Raw genomic sequence first — 26,133 nt, forward strand, 5'->3', positions numbered from 1 at the left:
GAGACTATGATTCAAAAACTTTTCTCGGAAGCGACCGGCCGCTGCTCCACGATAGGCGGCGAGGAGATACCGGACGATCGGCGCGGCACTACGCAATTACCGTTGCCGAGTCTCTTCGAAAATTATTCCTCGTATTGCGATTTTCTCGATATTTTAACCGTAATTTGGACTTTTTTTTGCATTTTTCTTCAAAAATCATCTGGAAATTGTCCTAAACTAAACTTTTTGTTTATCCAAAAAAATCTCGAAAGGAAAAAACCTCCACATGTGGTAGAAATTTTACTAAACTGGCAATATTGTACATTATTGCGTAATTGTCAGCCTTAGAGACGAGTCTGAATATTTTTGAAAAATATTGCATAAGAAAGTGTTCGAAGATGTTGGGTGCGTTCCGTTTTGTGCTTGCAAGCATCATTTGTCCTTGTTATTATATTTGATAAACAATGGACCGGTTGTTCCGCGCCTTTCGGTTTTACCGAAATTTTACGCGTTAAGTAAGTGACAATCTGCGCATGCGATTGAATTATTTTGCTACTTACGCGTAAAATGTACCGAAAGGTGGAACAATCGGTCCAATAAGGATAAACTGATGCGTGAAATTGAAGCACTCAATGGCTACGTTTACACCGTGCGTTTAGGCCGCGACCTATACGATAGATGTCCTTGTTTATCCTGTAAGTTAAACAAAGACATCTATCGTATAGGTCGCGGACTAAGAGCAAGACCAATCATATAAAAGAATTATAACAAATACAACAGTTGCAAAGCTGCTTTTTCTGCTGAATGCAGCTATTGCAGGTTCTTAAGCGTCGTTTGCGTACATCGGATCGCGGCTGTGAATCCATTACATCCTTGTCGTTAGCCAATATTAAACAAGGCTGCAATGATTTACTGTGTTCATACTACGTCGCATCTGCGTCTCTTGCTGGAAAACGTAGAGTCTGGCTACGAACGATTTTGTCAAAATCCTGTGATTGATTGAATCGCCATTTATTTGGCGCTCTGGGACAAAGTCCCTTCAAGCGCTAGTCAAATGTATTGTTTATATAAAATAATACTTTAAGAACTAAAAAACTATAACCATAAAATGTATGTTGTTTAAAATAACAAGATTAAGAAGAAAAAGAAATATAGTGAGAGAAATATATACTGTCACCCTGTGTATATATATATTCAAATTTATACTACTTCACCGTGTAATCTCAATTAAGATTATAGAATGACACAATAATAGAGTGAGATTATGCATATCTTTTTCAAAACTGGCTCAATTTTCACTTTCAGAGTGAGATACCACTCCAAAGAATTTAGAGAATAAGAAACTACGAATGTACGTAAAGCGGTCTGCAATGAGATTTTAAAGCTTAAGTCTTAAACCGTAAGAAATTGACCAATCATAGCCGACCATTCTCCTCACATTCAACTGTAATTGGGCAATTTCTTATGGCTTAAGACTCAAAGCTTAACCCCGGATCTACAATAGGTGTCTTAAGCTTTAAGTCGTGAGAAATTGACTAATTACAGTCGAATTCGAGGAGAATAATCGACTATGATTCGCCCATTTCTTATGGTTTAAGGCTTAGAACTCTATTGTAGATCCGGAGTAATAGGCTTCCTACAATAAGCTATAACCTTAGCTTTAACTCTTAAGGTGCAGCCACAATAGAAGGAATAAGAAAATAGGAATAAGGCCCTGCGCACAATGGAGGAAATATTAGGAAGAGGAATAGATATTAAGATTTCAACCTATCAGAAACCGTGTATTCCGGTGTAACTGGTATCTGATAGGTTAAAATCTTAATATCTATTCCTGTTCCTAATATTTCCTCTATTGTGCGCAGGACCTAAGGAATAAAAATTTCAACCTATCAGAAACCGTGTATTCCGGTGTAGCCGATATTCGATAGGTTGAAATCTTTATTCCTTATTCCTTCTATTGTGGCTGGACCTTTAAGCCATAAGAAATTGACCAATCATGAACGATTATTCTTCTCACATTCGACTGTGATTGGCCAATTTCTTACAGTTCAAGCCTTAAAGTTTAGGTTATGGTGGAAAGCCTAAGTTTTATTCCTTAAAATCTTATTGTAGACACCGAGAGTACTTTAAATCCCTCACTGGGTCTAAATGTATAAATGAATCATATTAAAGAATCTTACTTTTTCTGCTGGGGGTCGGTCGTGTAACTTTTTCTCAGATCAGAGCGAAAACATGAAAATGAAAATTTTTGTGTGTGTATGTACAGCCGGTCACAGAAAAGTTGCAACACTTTTTTTTAAGGGTTTCGGAACGTAGCTTTCTCACCGAACGATTGGTTCTTATGGATCTAACCATTTACGTTCAACCGTTCTACAAGTAAGACTGAGTTCCAAAGTCCATAGGAAAAAAATGTTGCAACCTTTCTGTGGCCAATTGTACATACATAAAAATTTTCATTTTTTACGTTTCCGCGTTAATGGAAAAGTTACACGATTGATCTCCCGAACGCAGCTCATTTCATTCTTGTTTACTAAATATCAAATAAAATAAACAATGCCAACAAGTGTTGCGCGGTCCGCATCAACGGTGTCCTTTACCGGAAAATGTCCTCTGTTACGTGAGTTTTTCCGTCGTTCAGTTCGACATCGTCATCGTCTTTCGTCGCCGGGATCCAATCGAAGGGGTCGCTTCGGTGTGAGAGACATTTGGCGCGTTTCACGATACGACGCCATAATTCGCGCGATCGACTGCCGCCTCCCTCGATCATTTACAGTCGCGTTTCAAGCTCCGTCGCTCCGTGACGTGTTTCTCCGAATTGTTGCTCCGCGTCTCGCTCCTTCTCGGACGGAGCGCACGTCACGTCGGTGCATTGTGTGCGATAGTACGAAGATCGGATTTATCGCGCGGGTACGCGGCGATGACGGCGGCAGAGCGGCGATAGCGTGCGCGCCACGCCGGAGAGCGAGAGCTCGATAGAGCGCGCCCGTCGGCGCGACGGAGTACGAGGGTGTGGGAGAGGGAGAGAGAGAGAGAGAGAGAGAGAGATGGTGAGAGGGCGAGAGTGGATCCGCGCGGTTCTCCCGCGACGAGACACGGGAAGAAGCAGGACGGAAACGCGAAGATTTCAACATTTCCGTGTGACGAGAGACGGAAGGATTGTTTAACGAGGCGATATCAAAAGTGATCGAATCCACGTCGGGACCACGTCTGGGTATCCGTGACGTAGAATTTAAATTTGGTATCGGTGCGGTAAGGTGTATGCGGTGCGGCGTGGCGCGATACGATACAGTACAGTACGGTGCGGTGCGGCGCACGGATGGGATCCACGGACCAGCACAGACGGACGAAGGGACGAACGAACGAAGCGCGCGGTCGTACCGTCGTAGCGGCGAACCGGTGCGGCGCACGCACACACGGAGACACACGCGAAACACGGCGAAACACGGCGAAACACGCCGAAACGAGAGGATCGCGCGGAAACGTCCGCGGCGCGCGTAGATCGTCGGTGATCGCGTGTCGCGCGAGCGCGCGCGCCCGTTTCCAAAAGTATAACTCTGCGTTTCGTTTTTCCGAAGGTACCGGGACCTCCTGGTGAACATTATTAACCCTGGCAGCGATTACTGTAACCAACGTGGTCTCGTCGTCATCCTCGGCAACGAGAGGCAGGATTGTTCAGGAGCGGTTAGCGGCGACCGGCCGAATTGCCAAGGAGAGACGAAGAGGAAGAGGAGATAAAGTAGTGAGTCGCAGAGTCGCGCCCCGTATATCGATACGAATGACGAAGATGCAGCAACACCCGGTGCAGGCGGCGCAGCGGATCACGCACGAGGACCACATACTGGAGGCGATCGATCAACTCCGTCGACGTAAAGCGCGTCCCGATGCCGATCGCATTTGCAACTATCTGCTCCGGAATTACGCGGTGGACGCGCGCGACACGATCGCCGATCTTCACCGGCTGATCGAGGTCGAGAAGGTGATCCAGGTCGACTACAAGGGTAACACCAGTTACCGTAACGCAAAGAAGTGGACGCGATTGCAGCTCTTTAAGAATCGACCGGAAGGTTTTCTCAAGGAGAAACTCAACTCGGGCATGGTGTCAAGTGCGGTCGCCGAGCTCGTGGTCGAGGAGCCCGATTACCTTGACCAGGGCGTCCCCGCCGGTCGTCTCATCGAGCAGCTTCTCGACGGTGTCTCGAGCCCGACGTCGCGTCGCGTGGTCGAGGAGTTTCTCGGTCGGGAGGTCGCGTGCGGCAATCTCGCGCGCCTGTCCAACGGCAATTACTCGCTGGTGGCGACGTCCGACATGACGACGGACGCGACACCGTCGCGACGCGGCGGCGACTCGCAGCCGTCCTCCTCCGCGGCGGTCGCCTGCGCCCTGGAGAACGGCAACGCGACGCAGCGGCGTGTCGGTAAGGAGGCTGCTACCAACGGCACCCTCACCAATGGCACCAACGGTATAACGACCAAGGCGACCAAGACAGCGGCGGCAGCGGCAGCGGCGACTGCGGCTGAGCTCTACGAGTTCAACGAGACGGATAACCTTACCGACACTACGTCCAACACATCGCGATCGTCCTCGCGACAGACCAACGATAGTCCGAAACTGGATCGGCAACTGCAGCAGCAGAATTCCATCAAGAGGAAGGAATGCTACGAGGTCAACGACAAGAAAAACGTCGAACGCGGCGGTATCGCGTCCGTCGAGGTGGCATGCAACGGCGCCGTCGTCGACGGTGATAAACGAGAACGCAATTCTCTGGTGATAGCTACGCCAACGTCAACGATTAGCAATAACGTCAAGGACGAACCAAAGAGCAACGATGTCCAGAAGATTACGTCTAACCTTAAAAGGTCCGCCAAAGCCGAGCGCAAGCAACGTCTGTTTGCCAGAACGGACGACCGTATGGACATCGAGATTAAGTTCGAAGACTACCAACAGACCAAGGACGAGCGAGAGAAACGCGAGGAAACCGGTCGACGATCCAGTGAAGATCGTGAGGATGAGGACGCCGGCAGGAGCTCGTCGACAAACACATCCCCGACTCCGTCCAACGTAAATACTGCCGGATTCCGCAGCGCCAGGAGAAAGGTAGCGTAGACGTTCTATTAACTGTAGTGTTTGTGACATATTATAAATATTTTTTTGAAAGACGTCTTGATGCAAGGTATAGTTCTACTTTAATACATATTTTTATATAAAGTAAAATACAATATTGTCTTGTAAAGTACTCGCTTCTGGATGATTTCAGATAGATACATTTGTTTGTATATTTTGTTTGTGTATTAACGAGAAGAATTGATTTATATAAGAGGATATTTGAAGATTAAAGGTACCATTTTTAAGACAATGAAAAATAAATCATTGTTAATGTAGTTGAAAGTAAATTTTTTTTCTTTGGCCCATCATTCAGGTGAAAATTGATATATCGATTCATGTGGTTGTTTTTATATTTTAGAGAGCTAGAAAAGTGTTTGATCCTTCGGATAATAATTTGGTGAAGCGCAAACGAGGTAGACCAGGTCATAAAAATTCGTTGGTGCAAGAACAAGATTCTGCTAAGGTAACTGTCAAGGATGGACCGTTTAGGCAATGCAGTCTCTGTGCCAAAGAGAAACAAGAAGCTCTCGTAGCCTGCAGGGATTGCACAGTGCGAGGTAATTTTTGAATATAATTGAAGTTAATATCGATTAATTTTTCTTAAACTTTTTATCGACATTTATGTGTATTACGTATTACATATACTTGCAGCACATCCGAGTTGCATTTATAGTCCAGAGGAAATGCTACAAAAAGCCAACAGCAATTGGCAATGCGAGCGCTGTAAAACCTGCACAGTATGTTGCGAGACTTCTGACGCTGTAAGTTTATTACATTCCATTTTATTTATAACGTTCATGGTTTTTTATTTTTATTCCAATAATTGTTTTGTTTTATTTAGGGTCCGTTAGCGACTTGTTACAGCTGCGATGACGCCTATCATTATTTTTGTCATCCGTCCCGCGTTACAATAAAATCGAACACTAAATGGTATTGCAATGAGTGCATGCAAAAACAGCAGAGCAAGATGAATGACAGTCAAAACACTCATTCGGTTAATGGAACAAGCAGACCGGACAGCCCATCAAGCACAACTATCTTACCGCCAGTTTTAAGTCCGCAAGTTTCTCCCATGAGGGGTTCTTCCGAAAATATTCCTGACGCTAGAAATTGGACTTCCGAACAAGTATATCAATACTTTGCTAGGTTATTTCCCAAGGACGCTGAAGTCTTCCGGCAGCAGGTAAGAGTTTAATTAATTTATTAGATAGACAAAGTATTCTTTGCGTAATTGTTCCGATATACCATGTTTGTTCCGCATTTACATTCCAGGAAATAGACGGCCACGCGCTTCTAATGATGAGTCGAAAGGACGTTGTGTGCGGACTCAATTTGCTATTAGGTCCTGCTTTGAAAATATACCGACATGTTTTGAAGCTTCAGTTTCGTAGGGATGATCCTGAATTGTATTGGCAATAATACTTACGAATTTTACTTGAAATTAATCTCTATTATATCGCGTACGTATTTTAATTTATACGATTTAATTTATACTTCATAAATTAAATCTTTTAGATTACGATTGTACACAATTCTAATTTTTAGGCGATTTCCACGTTGTATATATGATGTATATCGCTAAGACTTTATGAATAATAAGACTATCTTAAAGATATGTGCTCCTTAATAACAATAATATTCGAAGTGGACTTTGTTTACTGTTAAATCCCTCCTTGGGGTTAGATCAGGACATTGTCTGAAAAAGTGTGGAAACGCTCTCAAACTCTATTAGCAATAATATAGATCTTGCATATATTCAATCTTAGCAATATTATACATGATTTTTCTATAAATTACGAATCTAATTCGGTTTTAAGGCACTTTCCGTATTGTACAGACATACATGAGACATATTGCTAAGGTCTCCCGCAAATAATTTATCGCAAGCCAAACCGATATCGATCTGTAAATGTATGTGCACTTTGCGATTATATGCACTTAATGTACATTCCGCCTTTTTCATGTGCGGTATTTTGTAAAAAGGAGCAGATATTTTCTATTTACAAACTGTTAATTGTTAACGTTAAATTTAAACTTATATCATGAACTCTACACACAGTTTGTTCTAACAAAATAAACAGTTGGGCATGTTAAACGGAAAAGAGAATCATCGACTGATTGTGCGCGATTTTGCGTCACGTAAACTTATATTTTATTTTCACAAGTTTTACATACATAAATAATACATTTATTTGTAGAATGTAATTGTATAAGGTACTGCTAGTTAAAGAACACAATACTTGGTTTTACATGTACTTTTCTATTATGCAATAAATATTTTGATATTTGTACGTACATTGTAATAACATCCTCCAGAGATTAATTGCAAGACTTTCGAGATATGCATAGACATGCAGGAACATTCTAGTTACTTTCAATAAGTTACATTAAAGAGAATACGCCAAATCTTTCTTTACACTGTTAAAAAAAAAGAAATTTTCTTCCGTTACATGTAATGGAAGCAAATTTCAAGCTGATAAATCTTCATTGACAACATTAAAAATATTTAATGTTGTCAATGAAAATGAAGTTATAAGTAACTTAAATTTAACATTTACTTATATTAAATTTCATGTAAATCTATATAAAATTTAATAAAAAATGTACTAAACTTAATAAAATTTTATGAAAAGTACACTAAATTTCATATACACAAATATATATTTTCAGTTGCAAATAAATTTAATTTAGTGCCATAAAATTGAATTTAATTTGTGTAACTTAAAATTTGTATAACATTAAATTTCATGACATTTTTAACAGTGTATATCTCGGTATATCGGTAACAATGAGATTTTAATTTAAGGAGTATAAGTCTTATAAGTAGGAACTTGTACATTTATACATATACATATATTCCTAACTACATATAAATTTCGTTTAGTTTGATATTTTCAAGACTGCATCGCTAAACTCAATTGCTACATAAAGAGAATTTCAATATATTTTTACATAAAACACGTGTTGATGTTCTATTAAACGAAAAGATAAAACCTTAGTTATATTGTTATCCACGTGTGAGAGTAAAGTGCAATTTCTTGCTTTACAAGAATAAATATGAGTTACGATGGAAGGCTTTTAATAAATATAACAAGTGACACATAAGTGTAACGCGAATCAATATCGTAACTTTACTATCTTGTATGTCTCTTTGAATAAGGAATAATAAGAATTTTTTTATCACATATCGCGAGAAATTAAAATTGAGATTGAGTGTTATATATACATATATATATGTTATTTAAATATATACACGTTACAACTAAATTCTAATTAATATGTACACAGAGATGATTTATAAAAATCCTGAAAATATCTTTTCGGGATACGCATAAAATATTCGTATATGTATATGTATATAATGATATACTTGTATATATTGTAAAGTTAATCGAATTCTCGTATATTTTATTTAAAATTTCGGCCGCAGTGATGCTACGTAATGAGTGTGTCAAGCGTCAAAATGTACCATGTCGAACAAACTGCAAATTAATGCGATTCTAATCTAACAAGAGCGCACAATTGACAAAAATTTCCGCATGGAGAAATTTCAGTTCTTTTCTCTTTTCTTTTTATAGAGAAAGAAACGTGACATAAATCTTTGTATAATATAAAATATTCATATATACAATATATAATACAATATTCTTTTATACATATATTTAAATATAATATTGCACAAACCCTTCTCCGTAATTTTATATATTGTACTATTTATCGACTTTCAGTGATGGCTTTCCACGAAACAATAAGAGCGATCAAATCAAATGACCTACTTTGATTAACCTATATTGTCATTAGTTTTACGTCTATTTTTTCTACAAATTTGAACTTGTTCGTTGTATGTTAATTTATATCGATTTAAATATAAAAAGTTTTCGAAAAATTCGATATTTTATAAAATACAATTGATTTAGAAATTATATATTGCCGATTGAGCTTGTTTTTGCTTCGTTACTATTTCATGATTATTACTTCATACTAGATTTTATTAAACGTCCTAAATATGCATGTCGAAATATCACCAATTCTTTAATAAAAAAAAAGGAATAATTTAATTTTTTGTAGCACTTACTGTAAATGCAATCTAAATTTTTAAAGCGCAATTATAAAGCGCGAAAATAAAGAGGTGTTTACAGTAAACAACATTTGTATCATTACACTATTACATTATGCTAAGGCTTTTAAAACGTGATACATCTCGCATCAAGTCGAAATGTGATTTAAATGGAACGACTGGATAATTCATCATGACGTTTAGGTGGAGATATTTTGTACATCACTACTTCATTTGGCATGAATAATATAATATCCTTCGAAAAGTTGATATTTTTACAAAACTTATATTTATATGACCTCTGTACTTTCTTTATATAATATAACGATATTGCACATAACGATATAGCGACGAAAGGACCAGCTGAAGCAGCTATAATGTACTTGCGACACAGATACCCAATGTGAGAGAGGATATTCTTCGCCTGTTGAAACGTTTCAGATTTAGATGTAGATGCCGGTTGTTTACTTTCTCCAGAACAATCAGAGGCTTGAGTGTAATCCACGGTCTACGATTTTATCAGCGTATTTCACACTTCTATCAAATGTATTGTACATTCCCAGTAAACACCAACTCTCTCTTTCTAACAATAACATACAATATCAATGTTATAATTTACTTAACAATGTAACTGGTACGTACAACATGTGTTATTCATTTATATTGTTGAGTAAAAAATTGTAATATTGATATAATATTACTGTTAGTGTTTTACCAAGTTGTCGTTCACTGGCACTAGTATTAATCGTAGAAAATGTTACCCTGGCGTCCATTGGTATGGTTTTAACATGGGTCTGTGGCAATTTGAAGCCATCAGCATCCCACCATTTAGGAAGTAATTCCTTGCGTAATCCAGGATCAGTTAATATATCATTCTCCGGTATGTCAGGCGGCGTGGGTAAAATATCTATATTTTTTTCCATGCATGTGGCGATAGTAAACAGAGGTAACAGATCTGAAACTCGTTGCTTGGCCATGAAATTACAGCCAATATTGCAGATACAGCGATCATTCGGATTTATGTAAGCCTCGGAACACGCTGTCACAAATGACACAAAAGCAATTTTACATATTAAGTAGAAGACGTAAAATTACATGCTTCAATTACAAACTCAACAAAAAATAATACGGAAGCGACTTTATAGAAAGAAAGAATATGAATTCTTCTGAATATATATAAATGTAATAAAACTGTGTTTTACTGTTAACAAATATCTTTGAAAATTGCAAAACCAAATCCTTTGATACTCTTAAAAAATAAAACACAGTTATAGATGCGACGTACAAGCCTCGCAGGCGTTCCTAGTGCCATTTAAACGATCTTCCTCCCATTTGTAACGCGAGTCGATTAGATTGAAAAATCTGCAGCCTCGTTGACAGCAGGATTTTATGTAGCTGCTCTAAAACGAAATGATTGTACAAATATACGATATAAAATAAACAAATATACACATAAAATTCAGCATTACACACAGTTAACACATACATTTGGAAAACCAGTAAGTGTGTTCTCGCACAGATTGCAAGGATCCTTAAGATTTAATATATCAGGAGACACTAAGGCAGTGACTCGGTTAACTACGTCTCCGAGGATCAGTTCTGTGACGAGCAGCACCAGCGACGCAAAGATTTCCATGTTCCCTATCATCTTTAGAGATGCTTCGAGTTTCTTTTTCCTGACTTCTCCTTTCTATCTCTTTCTCAAGAACGTAAATGTTTTGGTTCGTGGAATTGGTGAAATTCTGCACCCTTGTTAACGTTTACCCTCACCACTGATGCCATGATCGATGCTGCGTTAATGATCACATCAGGGTCGAGACGATCCACCAAAAACTCGCGGAGGCAACAGCGACAGTTTTCGAGTTGACAAACAGACGATCATTTAGATTTCTACCCTAATGAGGATTACAGTGCGACGCAGTTAATTTATATACCTTAGTCATTTGAAATTTACGTTTTCGGTTCTTGTATTCATCAAATTAAGAATAATGTCTTTTCACTCGAAAATTTATTGTAAAATCTTGTCGGGATGATAGATTAAAAATCTGATTTCTCTTGCGCTAAATTCTTAAATACTACGAATCTCGAAACCACTGTAGCCTCATATCGCTAGAGTATGTATTTTAATAATAGATCTAAACGGAAAAGAAGCAAAAATCAAGAAAATAAATATATGCAACATATGTATGTAAAACGTATAAAATATATGTATAAATTTTTAGAAAATTTTGTATGGGCTAATATATGGACTAATGAACCTCATTTTACTATTAACGGATACTTTACTGAAGCCGCACCTTTGACACGCATGCGTGAGAAAACCGGTCCATTTAACAACTGGAGCTGTTGGGGGTGCGTTCGAGGACCATCTTAAATATGCTGTCAGTACTGGTTGTGTTCTATAAAACGCATAACATGCATGATGTATCATTTTATCCTTATTATTACTCGCCAATTTTTAAACAAAGATAACATGATAAATCATGTGCTTTACGGAACCCATCAAGACCCCTATTCTTGAAAAAAAAAATACGAAAAACTAAGGAAATACTATAGTATACGTTACATATACTATATTATAGTATTTCCCTAGTTCTTCGTATACGTTTTTTTTTTTCAAAAATTGAGGAGGCCCAAGGAGCTATTCAATCATTCTACCTGTGAGTGCAATCCAGAACTTAATATTGCGAATCTCGAGTTTCCCACTTTTAATTAATTACAGGACGTATAACAATTAAGTATTAAACAAAGTATCTTTTAAGACCGTAAATACGCGATGAATAATAAAGGCCCTAAACAATCGAGCTGGATTTTTGGTGCTTAAATAATTCGGTGTAAATTCATATATTCATATCCAATCCTGCAAACTGCGCGTCGAATTTAATTTTATCAGTCTTGAAACACAATCCTAACAAAATTAGAGTAGTAGTATCACAAATTAGATTGACAAGCAATTAAATAATATTGATGCTCATAAGCATCTTAGAAAGATCTTTAACTTAATGCTGATAAGCATCATCATTATTGCTCGAAAAAAGCTTTGTGGATGCAAAGGATCATCATAAATGTTTTAAAAAGTACAAATCTGACATTTTATACGTCATGACGTATAAAACGTAAATTGAATACCATATTGCCGTTATATATCAAAATAAAGGGACGTCAGGCAATCGCAGTTTTCTGCGTGCAAATCTGGGTTATCCAGTCTATGGAACATCTTTACATATTTAACCATTTTTTCGCTTGGGTGCGCGATCAAAAGCACGATGGATGGTCGACTATTGCTTGATACGTGTATATAATCGGCAAAATCAGCTGCGTCGTTAATGTGTAACTTGTACGTCTATAACGAATTGTGTGACATGGGCGCACCAGAGAAACGTAAAATTTCTTAAAGTTTCGTAAAGTGAACTTCGTACGATCGTAGCGATCGTAGATCGTATATTAGTATCGCATTAAGGTGGTACCCTACACGGTCAATAATATTCATTATTAATATTGAATCAATACTGACAGTATACATCAATATTTTTAATATTTTTACAAACCTTATACGATTATTGACAATATATTTATTTTAACAATATACTTATGACAATATATTTATGACAATATATTTTACTTTAATTTATACGTCCATTATCTATATATCACATCCCTAATGATATATCGATTTAAATTTGTATATTCTCTATTTTTCTTCTCTACCGATACGGTAAAAATACATGAATCATTACGAGAAAAAACTGATTTTTTTGCAAAAATGTCGAAATTGCCTTTAGAGGCGATCTGTAATAGACATTTTTGCAAAAAATCGTCTTTTTTCACGTAACGATATGTCGTGTGCATTTTAATACGATTATCGCACATCCCATTCATATTAACATATATATTATCATGATATATGGTTGCATTATCACCCACGCGGTTGACAATCATTGCAAGTTGTTTAAGTAGCTTACCGCGCTGGTCAAGTCATTTCAGTTTTAACAGATATTCAACGGTATCGGCATCAATAAAAGTGAATTTCGCTAGCGACCCTCAAATAAATTCTCGTTAATTGTGCATTTGATAAGGCTATTTCATCGCCTGAATTGTAAGTTATTATTATATTTATTATCATTACTAATAAATATATTAATCAAGTTGTTAAACAATAGGTAAAACTCCTGTTTGGAGGATATGTCCAGGTCAAAGTAATATGAACGGGGTACCCTAAATAGGAGTTTCACCAAACAATGTTTCTATTAATTACAACAAATTAATAATAAAATATAGTTTTGATTAGTATTTGCAGAATATTTTTTTTACTGAATAGACAATGACGTCGACTGAAAAAGGTTTCGCGACGATAGCAATCCATGCCGGGCAAGATCCTGATCAGTGGAATCATTGCTCAGTTGTGCCACCTTTGGTGATGTCCGCCACTTTTAAACAAGACAGTCCAGCTCTGCCCAGAGTAAGTACGAAACGTCTGGCTCATCAAGATTCATCCATATATAGATTCTAGCAATTACTCCTTGTTATTAAATCAATTAATTGTACTTAGCAAAAATTATATTAAGTTTCTCTGTATCTATTAATAAAATTAAAGTTACATGCTATAAAAATAGCATATTTATTTTATAAATTTATTTATATCACTTTCTGTTGAAAAGTTGAAACAAATAAGCAACAGATAATTGAAACAAATAAGAAACAGATAAATGAAATAGATGAGAAGCAGATAAATAAAAAATGAAAAAGGAATGATTTGGGAATTTAATAGCTAAATAACTTAACGAGCAAAATGCGAGCCAAACGTGCTGTTGTCGAAGCAAGTATATATTTTTGAATACTAAAGTATAAGCTGATAATACTTTTGAGGTTTTCACGGATGTATTCTTCAAAGATGCCAAAGGGTTTGCGGATTATCGCCGTGTCGTGATCCATTGCTAATACCAACGTTTCGTAAACTTTGCCGTTCACTTCATCAGGACGGCACAGTGATAAACCGCAAACCCCTTGGCACTTCTAACTAAGGTATATAAGCTATATAAGAATTTATTATAATTTTGAAAAATTTTGAACTTTTTCTTTATTAACCTGAGGAACAAATAAACAGTAATATATTAAACTTATGTAAATAGTAGAAATAAGTATAGGAGCAGCAAGTAACGTCGAGACTGCATCTTGGTGCCTGATATCTAATATTCTTATATGAATTATTAAATAATTTGCAGTTTTGCAACATAAATCTACAGTTAAAAAGTCACATAACAATTCGCGTAGGTGAAAAATTAAGTGACAGTTCGATTGCATCTGTTTATCTTATTCTTCACTGCACAGAATTATTTTGAAAGAACATGTAAAAGCTTTATTCCTTTGAATATAATTTGAAAATATTTTTAAGTATAATTTTTATTAAAATAATACTTATACATATCATTTTCAAATTATCTAAGTGAATTCGAATTTATTTGAATATTATGGCAAAGAAATAATCTTGAATAATGGCGTTTTAATTTTAATTGTTTCATTTTACATGTAGCATTTTGGATACGGAAGAATCTGTAATCCTACGCGCAACGTTCTGGAAATATGCCTAGCTGCTTTAGAGAATGGCAAACACGCCTTTTGCTTTTCCTCTGAATTAGGTACTCTTACTGCTATTATAGGTTTATTGGAGGCAGGAGATCATTTGATTGTCGAAGATGATCTTTACGGTGGAACCAATAGTTACATTCAGAATTGTAGTAGCAAACAAGGTGTGCAACATACCTTCGTTGACATGACTGATGTACAAAATGTTAAAAATGCCATACAGCCAAATACAAAGGTAAATAAAAAACTAAAAATATTACTGCGTTATTTACACTTACCTTGTAGAATTTAATATCTATTATTCTAAATATTATGTTTTTTAACATCACATTAGTATTTTCTGCATTATAATTTGTTCTATAAAAGATGATATGGCTAGAGACGCCGACAAATCCTTTGATGAAACTGACAGATATAAAGGCTGTTGCTGAAAGTCTGAAATCTCGTCCAGACATTATACTAGTGGTTGATAATACATTTTTGACATGTTACTTTCAAGTAAGTTTGGCATAAATTCGAGAAAAATTATCTTCAATCGTATGATGTCAATGTGAAAGAAACTGTAACCAACATATTATGCTTTTAAAACAGAAACCTCTTGATCTTGGTGCCGATATAGCAATGTATTCATTGACAAAGTATATGAATGGTCATACGGATGTGATTATGGGTGCCGCTATAACGCGCCGGGACGATCTCGCGCAGAAATTGCAATTTAACCAAACTGGTAAATCAACAGAAGCTTTTCGGAGCCATGCATTTGAACACATTATATAACATTTTCTTTTTCAATTTAGTCATGGGAATTATTCCATCACCATTTGACTGTGCCTTAGTCAATCGTAGCTTGAAAACGCTCGAACTGAGAATGCAGAAACACATGAAAAATGGTTTAGCCGTAGCCATGTTTCTTGATTCTCATCCTAATATCGAGAAAGTGATTCATCCACGTATGTAACCGTACAATTATTTATTCTCCTTATTCTATATATTTTTAAAAAAGGAATATATATAATTAATGTCTGAATAATTAATACGACGATAAAGTGTTTACAATAAAATACACGTGTTGTTACATTGCAGTTCTCTCGTCACATCCGCAACATCAGCTTGCACTTACACAACAAACAGGGCACAGCGGAATGATTTCTTTCTATCTGAAAGGCGATTCTAAGCGCTTTTTACTAGCATTGAAAGTTTTCGTTTTAGCCGTATCCTTAGGCGGTTACCAATCGCTAGCCGAATTGCCGTAAGTATATTCGAGAAATGTGTGTTTAAAAATATATTTTTAATCTATTCTTCTTACTTAGATCCGTAATGACGCACGAGTCCGTGCCAGAAGATATGCGAGCAAACTTAGGTGTAACTGATCAATTAATTCGATTATCAGTTGGCCTTGAAACTGAACACGATCTCATAGCCGATCTCAAACAAGCATTGGACGCTTGTCAATGAATTAACGAAATGTTATCAAGCATTTTTGAATATGCAAATAAATGTATTTTCAAGTTCAGAAATAAAATAAATTACAACAATAAACGACTGGATAACAGGCTCAAATAATTTAAACAAAATAATAAATATACATAAGAGCTACGAGCCAAGCGAGATGTTTAATGCTAATTGCTTATTTAAAATTTACATAAACATAAACCACAGACGTTTCAACTCTTATCAATGTGACAATAATAACGAGGTATATGATCCGTTGCCATTAATTCGACAACTACAATAAATGAAAAGGAAGATGTTCTTGCAATTTTCGCTCGCATGTCTTATAGGAGAAATGTATAATCCCATGTTCAGTGTATTGCTGCTTAAAGTCATTCAATTGGTAAAATGATTCGTGTCGTCGATATAATAAAATTTGTAAGGACAATTGGCGCAGGTCATCTTCCCTTGTTGTTTGATTAAAAACATGTGAATTTACAAAATTCGCATTTGAAATGAAAAGTACAAGAATGATCGTAAACGTTTTATAAAGTATAAGTCTGACGTATAAAACATAAATTGAGTGCCACATTATCGTTATACGTCAATAAAAGGATATCAGGAAATCGTTGTTTTTGCGGGCTGAAGAAATCTGGGCCATCTGAATTATCCTATGAATTACATATTTAATATTTAATCATATTTAATCATTTTTTTTCACTTAGGTGTATCAAAGCGCGATGGATCGACTATCGCTTGATATGTGCATGTAATTTGCAAAATCGGTGATAACTTATTGTACGTCTCTATGACGAATTGTGTGACGTGGGCGCGAGAGATGAGTAAAGTGAACTTCGTACGATCGTAGATCGTAGTATCGTGTTGCATTAAGGTGATCCTACAATAATACTGTCATTAATATTCATCATTAATATTCAACATTATTAATCATTAATATTGAATCAATAATACTGATAGTATATGTACCAATATTTTAAATATTTTTATAACCTTATACGATTAGTATTATTGATAATATATATATTTTATTTTAATTTATACGTACATTACCTATATTATTATACGTACGTTATCTATTTGTCACATTTCTAACATGACATATCAATTTAAATTTGTATATTCTCTGTTTTTCTTCTTGTATCAATAAGGTAAAAATACATATATCGTTACGAAAAAAAAACTGATTTTTTTGCAAAATGTTGGTATAATAGACATTTTTTCGCGTGACGATACGTCGTATGTATTAATACGCGTATCGCACACATCCCTACTTCATATTAACATATATCACGATATATGATTGCATTATCGGCTACGCGGTTGACATCACTACAAGTTATTTAAGTAGCTCAGGTCAGATCATTTCAGTTTCAGTGAATATTCAGCGATATTGGCATCAACGTAAGTAAATTTCGCTGACAGTAGATTCTCGTTAATTCGGTATTTAATAAGGCTATTTCATCGCTTAAATTGTAAGTTCGCTGTCAAGAATACAATATCTTTGATCAGCTACATTTTTTTTCAACGGAGCCCGACACGTCCGAACAAGACGAGTGCGAAAGTAGCTGACAAGGATCTCGAACAAAATACTCTCTCAACTATAAGTTTAAATTTAAGTTAAATGAGCGCTCTAAATTCTAAATTGAACGAGCGCTCCGATCTCTGAAAAAAGTTTCTTTTTCTTTTCTCAACGTATAAATAATAAGACAAGACTTTGTCTCCTGATTTGCATTTGACAATTTTAATTTTTATCGATGATTTATTGCATCTCACTTTTTATGACACGTAAATGTGTTATCTCTTAAGTTGCTAGTTGTTACCGAACGTGTTGTTCAGTACAAATAATATAAATAGACTGCGTTAGAATTATGTTAATTTTAATTGGTCTGTTTCTTACGTTTATTTCGTGGATGATCGAAAGACTGAACACGCACGATAACTTGCATTTAAAACGGCGCAAAAAATAAGATGCAATAAATCTTCGATAAAAAACTAAAGTTGCGTGTGCCAAACGTTATTACTATATTAATTATCACTATACCAATAAATATATTAATAAAATTGTTAAACAATAGGTAAAACTCTCCATTTAGGAAACCACACATGTATGTCAAAATCAAAGTGATTTGAATTGGGTCCCCTAAATACGAATTTCAACAAATAATATTTCTATTAATTAATCATAGCAAGTTAATAATAAATTATATTTTTAATTTATTATTTATTTTTAATATTTGCAGAAAATTTTTTGCTAAATAGACAATGACTTCAAAGGAAAAAGGTTTCGCGACGATAGCTATCCATGCTGGGCAAGATCCTGATCAGTGGAATCATTGCTCGGTTGTACCACCTTTGGTGATGTCAGCTACTTTTAAGCAGGATGATCCAGCACAGCTTAAAGTAAGTCTGACTCATTAAAATCCACCCATATGGTTTTTAGCAATTATTCTCCGTTAATTAATTAATATCAAACGTAGCGTCTGTAGCAAAAATTGCATAAAGTTCCTGTAATTAATAAAATTAAAGTTACATACAAGCTATGAAAATGGAATATTTTTTAAAAATAAATTTATTTATATTATTTTTTGTTGAAATGTTGAAACAAATAAAGTAACAAATAATTTAAACAAATAAAAGACAAATAAATGGAACAGATGAGAAACAAATAAATAAAAAAAGAAAAAGTAATGACTTGGGAATTTAATTAATAGGTAAGTAATTGGCGATTTAACAAGAAAAATGCGAGCCAAACGTACTGTTGTCAAAGCAAGTATATATTTTCGTATATTAAAATATAAACTGATAATACTTTTGGGGCTTTCAAGAGTATTTTCTTCAGAGATGCCAAAGGATTTGCGGATTATCGCCGTGTCGCGATCCATTGCTAATGCTAACGTTTCGTGAGCTTTGCCATTCACATAATGAGGGCGAGAAGCGCACTGATATAGTATCGCGCGCTCCTCACCCTGATGAAATGAACGGCATGACGATAACCCGCAAATCCTTTGACACCTACGATTAAGGTATGAGAATTTAGTATAATTTTGAAAAATTTAGCCTTTTTCTTTATTAATCTGAGGAACAAATAAACAATAATATATTAAATCACTTATGTGAATAATAGATATAAATGTAGGAGCAGCAAGTGCGGCTGAGATTGCATCTTGCCTAATATCTAATATTTGTATGCCTAATATCTAATATTTGTATATGAATTATTAAATTTTTTAATTTTCCAGTTCTGCAATATAAATCTACAGTTCAAAATTAAGTCACATAACAGTTCACGTGGGTCAAATATTCGCCAAGGTTAAATAACAATTCGATTACATATGTTTATCTTATCTTCACTTGCACAGAATTATGTAGAAAGACTACTGTAGACTTATGTAGAAACTTTATTTCTTTGAATATAATTTAAAAATACTTTTAAGAACTTTTTGATTAAAATAATACTTGTGTATATTATTTCCAAATTATCTAAGTGAATTAAAATACATTTGCATATTATGGCAAAAAGACAATCTTGTATAATGGCGTTTAAATTTTAACTGTTTCATTTTACATGTAGCGTTTTGCATATGGCAGAAGCGGCAATCCTACGCGTGACGTTCTGGAGACATGCCTGGCTGCTTTAGAGAATGGCAAACATGCTTTCTGCTTTTCTTCTGGATTAGGAACTCTTACTGCTATTATAGGTCTATTGGAGACAGGAGATCATTTGGTTGTCGGAGACGATCTTTACGGTGGAACCATTAGTTACATCCAAAAATGCGGTAGCAAACAAGGCCTGAAATACACCTTTGTTGACATGACTGATGTACAGAATGTTATAGATGCCATACAACCAAATACAAAAGTAAATAAAAAAAATTTTAAATATTACTGTATTATTTACACTTACCTCTATTTATTAGAATTTAATATTTTGTATTTTAAATATATTATAATATTTTTTTAATGTGTCGCATTAATATTTTCTGCATTATAATTTGTTCTATTGTAGATGATATGGCTAGAGACGCCGACAAATCCTTTGATGAAACTGACAGATATAAAGGCTGTTACTGAAAGTCTGAAATCTCGTCCAGACATTATACTAGTGGTTGATAATACATTTTTGACATGTTACTTTCAAGTAAGTTTGGCATAAACTTGAGAAAAATTATATTCAATCGTATAATGTCAATGTGAAAGAAACTGTAACCAATATATTATGCTTGTAAAATAGAGACCTCTTGACCTTGGTGCCGATATATCGATGTATTCATTGACAAAGTATATGAATGGCCATTCGGACGTCATTATGGGTGCCGCTATAACGCGCCGGAGCGATCTCGGACAGAGATTGATCAACCAAAATGGTAAATCAACAAGAGCTTTTCCGAGCCATGCATTTGAACCTTTTATATAACATTTTCTTTTTCAATTTAGTCATGGGAATTATTCCATCACCATTTGATTGTGCCTTAGTCAATCGTAGCTTGAAAACGCTCGAACTGAGAATGCAGAAACACATGAAAAATGGTTTAGCCGTAGCCATGTTTCTTGATTCTCATCCTAATATCGAGAAAGTGATTCATCCACGTATGTAACCATACAATTTTTTATTCTCCTTATTCTGTATGTTTTTAAAAAAGAAGCATATATAATTAATGTCTGAATAATTAATACGACAATAAAATGTTTACAATAAAATACACGTGTTGTAACATTGCAGTTCTCTCATCACATCCGCAACATCAGCTTGCACTTACACAACAAACAGGGCACAGCGGAATGGTTTCTTTCTATCTGAAAGGCGATTCTAAGCGCTTTTTGCTAGCATTGAAAGTTTTCATTTTAGCTGAATCCTTAGGCGGTTACGAATCGCTAGCCGAATTGCCGTAAGTATATTCGAGAAATTTGTATATTTAGAAATATAGTTTGAACTAATTTGTCTCATTTTAGATCTTTAATGACGCACGAGTCCGTGCCGGAAGATATGCGAGCAAAGTTAGGCATAACTGATCAATTAATACGATTATCCGTTGGCCTTGAAACCGAAGATGATCTCATAGCTGATCTCAAACAAGCATTGGACGCTTAATTGTTAATGAATTAACGAAGAATTGTCAAGCATTTCTGAATATGCAGATAAATGTATTTTCAAGTTCAAAAACAAAATAAATTACAACAATGAACGATTAGATAATGAGCTCAAATAATTTAAACAAAGTAATAAATACACATAAGGGCTAAGAACTAACCAAGATGTTTAATGCTAATTGCTTATTTAAAATTCATAAAAACAAAATCTACAAACATGTCAACCCTTATCTGGTCGTTATTAACGACAATAATTACAAGGTATGATAAATTCGACTTCAATAAATGAAAAGAGAGTCCAGTGTATGGATTATCTTTATATATTTATTCATTTCTTCATTTGAATGGATCAAAATCGTAATGGATGCTCGACTATCGCCAGATATATGAATGTAATCTGCAGATTAGGGCCATGTTCGTTTATTACTGCCAAATGATTGCCAGATGACTGCCAGTACTGAAAAGCTATAATTCCCGTTATATCGGGAGATACGATAATGTCTCAGCGCTAAGACAAGCGCAACGACACTACCGTATTCCTTTACGCGAGACCGCGAGTTGAGGACATCGAGACATATTATACTGTACTGACAACTGACAGTAAAATACGAACACGACCTAAATTAGCAGCGTCATTGATGAATCGTATGTTATGACGAATTTTATGATGTGGACACGCCAGAGATTTACAAGTGATCTTCGTACGATCGTAGTAGGTATCGTGTTGTATTAAGCTTGTTCTACATTAGTTGCATCACAGTGTCGCAAGCGTTGCGGTCCAATCAAGCTAGCTCGACTCTGATTAGATTGCAATGTTTGCGACACGCTTGCGAAGCTGCGATGCGATCAATGTAGAACTATCTATACACGCTTTTCACATGCCGCATTGTGTATTGTGCGTGCATGCGTTGTGTGTGTTGAGTGTTTCGTGTTTGCTGTTTAACGTTCCGTGTTCCACATTCCTAGTGAGAAATTACAACGGAATTGATGTTCAATGAACGATTTCTTATCGAGTTGCGTACTACTTTCAACCTTTTCGCATTACATGTTGTATAAAATTCTGGAAATTTTGAATACTTCAGCTTCCTTATAGATAAAATGATATATATAAAATTTCTTACAGATTATATTTTTTTATTATACTCTATAACGATATTTGATTATCGCAAATTTGAATTTTCGACAAGATAATTTTTAGAAATACAGAAATTAAATTCTCTCTCTAGGAAATAAGAAATATTTTTGAAGTTTTATGTATAATACAAACTCTGTTTGCCATGTATTCTCCTGATACCTTGAAAACTCCTGAAAGTTGAAATTGTGATTATTAGAATCTTTATTAGTTTTTTATATAATGGGAATAGGAATGAACGAATATTCACAATTATATAATACACAATAAATATTTATTTGTAGCATTAATGTATATTTTAGTGCATATTTTTAAAAATTCAAAATGTACTTATTATGTTACATATGTATGTAACATAATATACAGTAATATCATATAGTAGGTAAATATATACATTAATAATCATACTAACAAATATACATAATATCTTAAATGCAAATTACAAATTAAAATCGATACGCATTTTCTCGTATCGCACATTCCTAACATTGAAGATTTCAATTTGTTCTCTATTTTTTTTTTCGATCGATACGGTAAAAATAAATATTGTTACGAGAAAGAATGATTTGTTTTGCGAAAATGTCGGTTGGAATTGCATTTTTAAATTTATAACCTATATTTTTGCAAAAAAAATTTTTTTTCGCGTAACGATACATTGTGTGTATCGATATGTGCGTATCGCGCATCTACTTCATGTTAGCATATATATCGTGATATATCATTACGTCAGATGTTATATCATCAGGCAGTACAGGTCTGTTCAAAATTCTTCTTGAAACCCTCAAAAATTTTTGCACTTGAAATGAGATAAATATGTATTCGAACGTTGAAGAGAAAGAAAGCGAAGGTGTTGAGTGCGAAAAGTGCAAACAACGCGAATAGACCAACGCCCCACGAGAGTGCAGAAGACTTTGTCCTTCTCCTCCTTTATCGGCCACACGGCTGTCAACGTAATTGTAAGTTATTTAAGTAGCTCGTCGTCGGTCTGTTTACTTCAATCGACTTCAGTTTCAGTAGACGTTCAACGATATTGACATTAAGTAAGTGAATTTTGCTAATGACTTTCAAATAGGTTCTCGTTAATTCGGCACCTGATAAGGCTATTTCATTACTCGAATTACACTGCCAAGAAAACAGTCCCTTTAATCAACTACATTTTTTGCAACGGAGTCGAGAACGTCCGAACTGGACGAGTACAGAAAGTGTAGTTGAGGAGAATCACGAACAGAATACTCTCGCAATTAAATTTAAATTCTACGAACGCTATCCAAAGCGTTCCACAACGCTCCAGAGCACTCCGATCTCTAAAAAAAAAGAATACTTCTCTTTCTTTTCTTAACGTATAAATAACGAGACAAGATTTCGTTTTCTAATTTGAATTTAACAATTTTAATTTTTTAATTTTTATAGCAGATTCATCGCATCTCATTTTTAACGTCACGTAAAAAATGTGATATCTCTTGAGTCCCAAGTTGTTATCGGACGCGCTTTTCAGTATAAATAGAATTATTATGTTAGAATTATAACTCTCTGTTAGAGTTACGTTAATTTTAATTAATTAGTCTATTTCTTACTACATTTACTCCGTGGTTGAAGGATTGAACGACACGCACGATAATAATTTAACTTGCATTTAAAATGACATAAAAAGTGACATAAAAAGTAAGACGCAATAAACTTTTGATAAAAATAATAAAATTAAAATTACGCACGCTGAACGTTATTATTATATTATTGTTACTAATAAATTAATAAAAAGAAAATCGTTCAACGATATAGATACAACTCCTGTTTAGGGAACCCCGTATATGTTTAGGTCAAAGTGATATGAACCCTTTACAGAAATATTGTTTCACTAAACAATATTTCTGTTAATTACAGCAGATTAACAATAAATTATATTTTTAATCAATATTCGCAGAACATTTTTTTTTACTGAATAGACGATGACGTCAACGGGAAAAGGTTTCGCGACGATAGCTATCCATGCCGGGCAAAACCCTGATCAATGGAGTCATTGCTCGGTTGTACCACCTTTGGTGATGTCGACTACTTTTAAGCAGGATGATCCAGCACCATCTGGAGTAAGTACTAAAACGTCTGGCTCATCAAAAAATTCATCCACATATAGTTCCTAGCAATAAAGACAAAAGCGAGATAGGCATTTATTAATGCATGCAACACGGATGTTTATACGCCGTTGTTGTTCCCGCTCGATTTGTTCAATCAGCGCAATTTCCACCGATCGACATTACGAACGGGGGAGAATAACAATTCGAAGGTAGAATAACAATTCGATTGCATCTGTTTATCTTATTTTCACTGCCCAGAATCCTTTAAAAAGAATAGTAAAAGCTTTATTCTTTTGAATATAAATTAAAAATACTTTAAAGTACTATTTGATTAAAAATAGTACTTGTGTTACATGCTATTTTTTAAATATCTAAGTGAATTTGAATATATTTGAATATTATTGCAAAAACAATCAACAATCTTGTATAAAGACATTTGAATTTTAATTGTTTCATTTCACATGTAGGAATATTTATATGGCAGAAGCGGTAATCCCACGCGTAACGTTCTGGAGACATGCCTGGCTGCTTTAGAGAATGGCAAACATGCCTTTTGTTTCTCTTCTGGATTAGGTACCCTTACTGCTATTACAGGTTTATTGAAGGCAGGAGATCATTTGATTGTCGGAGATGATCTTTACGGTGGAACCAACAATTACATCCGGAAATTTAGTAGCAGACAGAGCATGACATATACCTTCGTTGATATGACTGATATACAAAATGTTATAGATGCCATACAGCCAAATACAAAGGTAAATAAAAAACCTAAAAATACTAGTGTTATATTTACACTTACCTTGTATTAGAATTTAATATTTTGTATTTTAAATATTACGTTTTTTATATCATATCAGCATTTTCTGAATTACCTAGAATTTGTTCTATTGTAGATGATATGGTTTGAGACGCCGACAAATCCTCTGCTGAAACTGACAGATATAAAGGCTGTTGCTGAAAGTCTAAAATCTCGTCCAGACATTATACTAGTAGATAAAATCTCGTCCAGACATTATGCTAGTAGTTGAAAATACATTTTTGACATGTTACTTTCAAGTAAGTTTGGCATAAATTCGAGAAAAATTACATTCAATCGTATGATACCAATGTGATAGAAACTGCATATTATACTTTTAATATAGAAACCTCTTGATCTTGGTGCCGATATAGTGATGTATTCATTGACAAAGTATATGAATGGCCATACGGATGTGATTATGGGTGCCGCTATAACGCGCCGGGACGATCTCGCGCAGAAATTGCGGTCCAACCAAATTGGTAAATCAACAAGAGCTTTTCCGAGCATGCATTTGAACACTTTATATAACATTTTGTTCTTCAATTAGTCATGGGAATTGTTCCATCACCATTTGATTGTGCCTTAGTCAATCGTAGCTTGAAAACGCTCGAACTAAGAATGCAGAAACACATGAAAAATGGATTAGCCGTAGCTATGTTTCTCGATTCTCATCCTAACGTCGAGAAAGTGATTCATCCACGTACGTAACCGTACAATTTTTATTCTCCTTATTCTATATATTTTTAAAAAAGAAGCATATATAATTAATGTCTGAATAATTAATACAATAAAGTGTTTACAATAAAATACACCTGTTGTAACATTGCAGTTCTCTCGTCACATCCGCAACATCAGCTTGCACTTACA

At 35.1% G+C, this 26,133-nt stretch overlaps 5 protein-coding genes across 7 annotated transcripts in view; 4 read left to right on the top strand and 1 right to left on the bottom strand.

The window, feature by feature from the left end:
• The window catches only part of Lint-O (L(3)mbt interactor in ovarian somatic cells), a 12,757-nt gene extending 6,218 nt beyond the window's left edge, over positions 1-6,539 (top strand). For all 3 annotated transcript variants that reach the window (XM_018459714.1, XM_018459712.1, XM_018459713.1), the window contains exons 2-6: positions 3,555-5,074; positions 5,442-5,640; positions 5,735-5,844; positions 5,925-6,266; positions 6,356-6,539. In XM_018459714.1, the coding sequence (XP_018315216.1) occupies positions 3,755-5,074; positions 5,442-5,640; positions 5,735-5,844; positions 5,925-6,266; positions 6,356-6,502 (2,118 nt within the window). In that variant the 5' untranslated portion in view covers positions 3,555-3,754 and the 3' untranslated portion in view covers positions 6,503-6,539. The remainder of the gene's footprint in view (positions 1-3,554; positions 5,075-5,441; positions 5,641-5,734; positions 5,845-5,924; positions 6,267-6,355) is intronic.
• A 2,667-nt stretch (positions 6,540-9,206) lies between these two features.
• On the bottom strand, positions 9,207-11,022 carry LOC108730154 (uncharacterized). Its single transcript, XM_018459661.1, has 4 exons — positions 10,627-11,022; positions 10,426-10,540; positions 9,902-10,179; positions 9,207-9,648 (listed from the first exon to the last, which is right to left on the bottom strand). The coding sequence occupies exons 1-4, from the start codon at positions 10,786-10,788 to the stop codon at positions 9,307-9,309; spliced, it is 897 nt and encodes a 298-aa protein (XP_018315163.1). The 5' UTR covers positions 10,789-11,022; the 3' UTR covers positions 9,207-9,306.
• A 2,193-nt stretch (positions 11,023-13,215) lies between these two features.
• LOC108730172 (putative cystathionine gamma-lyase 2) lies at positions 13,216-16,244 on the top strand. Its single transcript, XM_018459704.1, has 8 exons — positions 13,216-13,236; positions 13,438-13,599; positions 14,671-14,958; positions 15,090-15,221; positions 15,315-15,450; positions 15,521-15,673; positions 15,807-15,972; positions 16,034-16,244. The coding sequence occupies exons 2-8, from the start codon at positions 13,462-13,464 to the stop codon at positions 16,176-16,178; spliced, it is 1,158 nt and encodes a 385-aa protein (XP_018315206.1). The 5' UTR covers positions 13,216-13,236; positions 13,438-13,461; the 3' UTR covers positions 16,179-16,244.
• A 1,279-nt stretch (positions 16,245-17,523) lies between these two features.
• LOC108730170 (putative cystathionine gamma-lyase 2) lies at positions 17,524-21,399 on the top strand. The gene is made up of 8 exons (XM_018459701.1): positions 17,524-17,576; positions 18,416-18,575; positions 19,747-20,034; positions 20,182-20,313; positions 20,407-20,539; positions 20,610-20,762; positions 20,896-21,061; positions 21,126-21,399. The coding sequence occupies exons 2-8, from the start codon at positions 18,438-18,440 to the stop codon at positions 21,262-21,264; spliced, it is 1,149 nt and encodes a 382-aa protein (XP_018315203.1). The 5' UTR covers positions 17,524-17,576; positions 18,416-18,437; the 3' UTR covers positions 21,265-21,399.
• A 1,959-nt stretch (positions 21,400-23,358) lies between these two features.
• The window catches only part of LOC108730136 (putative cystathionine gamma-lyase 2), a 3,647-nt gene continuing 872 nt past the window's right edge, over positions 23,359-26,133 (top strand). The window contains 8 exon segments of the mRNA XM_018459637.1: positions 23,359-23,435; positions 24,339-24,479; positions 24,935-25,222; positions 25,361-25,441; positions 25,443-25,523; positions 25,610-25,745; positions 25,814-25,966; positions 26,096-26,129. Of these exon segments, the coding sequence (XP_018315139.1) occupies positions 24,342-24,479; positions 24,935-25,222; positions 25,361-25,441; positions 25,443-25,523; positions 25,610-25,745; positions 25,814-25,966; positions 26,096-26,129 (911 nt within the window). The 5' untranslated portion in view covers positions 23,359-23,435; positions 24,339-24,341.

This window comes from Mycetomoellerius zeteki, unplaced genomic scaffold (assembly GCF_001594055.1).
Source record: "Mycetomoellerius zeteki isolate Tzet28-1 unplaced genomic scaffold, Tzet1.0 scaffold85, whole genome shotgun sequence".
Taxonomy (NCBI): Eukaryota; Metazoa; Arthropoda; class Insecta; order Hymenoptera; family Formicidae; genus Mycetomoellerius; species Mycetomoellerius zeteki.

Coding starts and splice junctions, on each gene's coding strand:
- LOC108730170 (XM_018459701.1), top strand. CDS start 18,438: ATGACTTCAAAGGAAAAAGGTTTCGCGACGATAGCTATCCATGCTGGG. Junction 18,576..19,746: donor ATGATCCAGCACAGCTTAAA/GTAAGTCTGACT, acceptor TTTTACATGTAG/CGTTTTGCATATGGCAGAAG. Junction 20,035..20,181: donor CCATACAACCAAATACAAAA/GTAAATAAAAAA, acceptor GTTCTATTGTAG/ATGATATGGCTAGAGACGCC.
- LOC108730154 (XM_018459661.1), bottom strand. CDS start 10,788: ATGATAGGGAACATGGAAATCTTTGCGTCGCTGGTGCTGCTCGTCACA. Junction 10,180..10,425: donor TAGGAACGCCTGCGAGGCTT/GTACGTCGCATC, acceptor CATTTGTGACAG/CGTGTTCCGAGGCTTACATA. Junction 9,649..9,901: donor CCATACCAATGGACGCCAGG/GTAACATTTTCT, acceptor ATAAAATCGTAG/ACCGTGGATTACACTCAAGC.
- LOC108730172 (XM_018459704.1), top strand. CDS start 13,462: ATGACGTCGACTGAAAAAGGTTTCGCGACGATAGCAATCCATGCCGGG. Junction 13,600..14,670: donor ACAGTCCAGCTCTGCCCAGA/GTAAGTACGAAA, acceptor TTTTACATGTAG/CATTTTGGATACGGAAGAAT. Junction 15,451..15,520: donor ATTGCAATTTAACCAAACTG/GTAAATCAACAG, acceptor TTTTCAATTTAG/TCATGGGAATTATTCCATCA.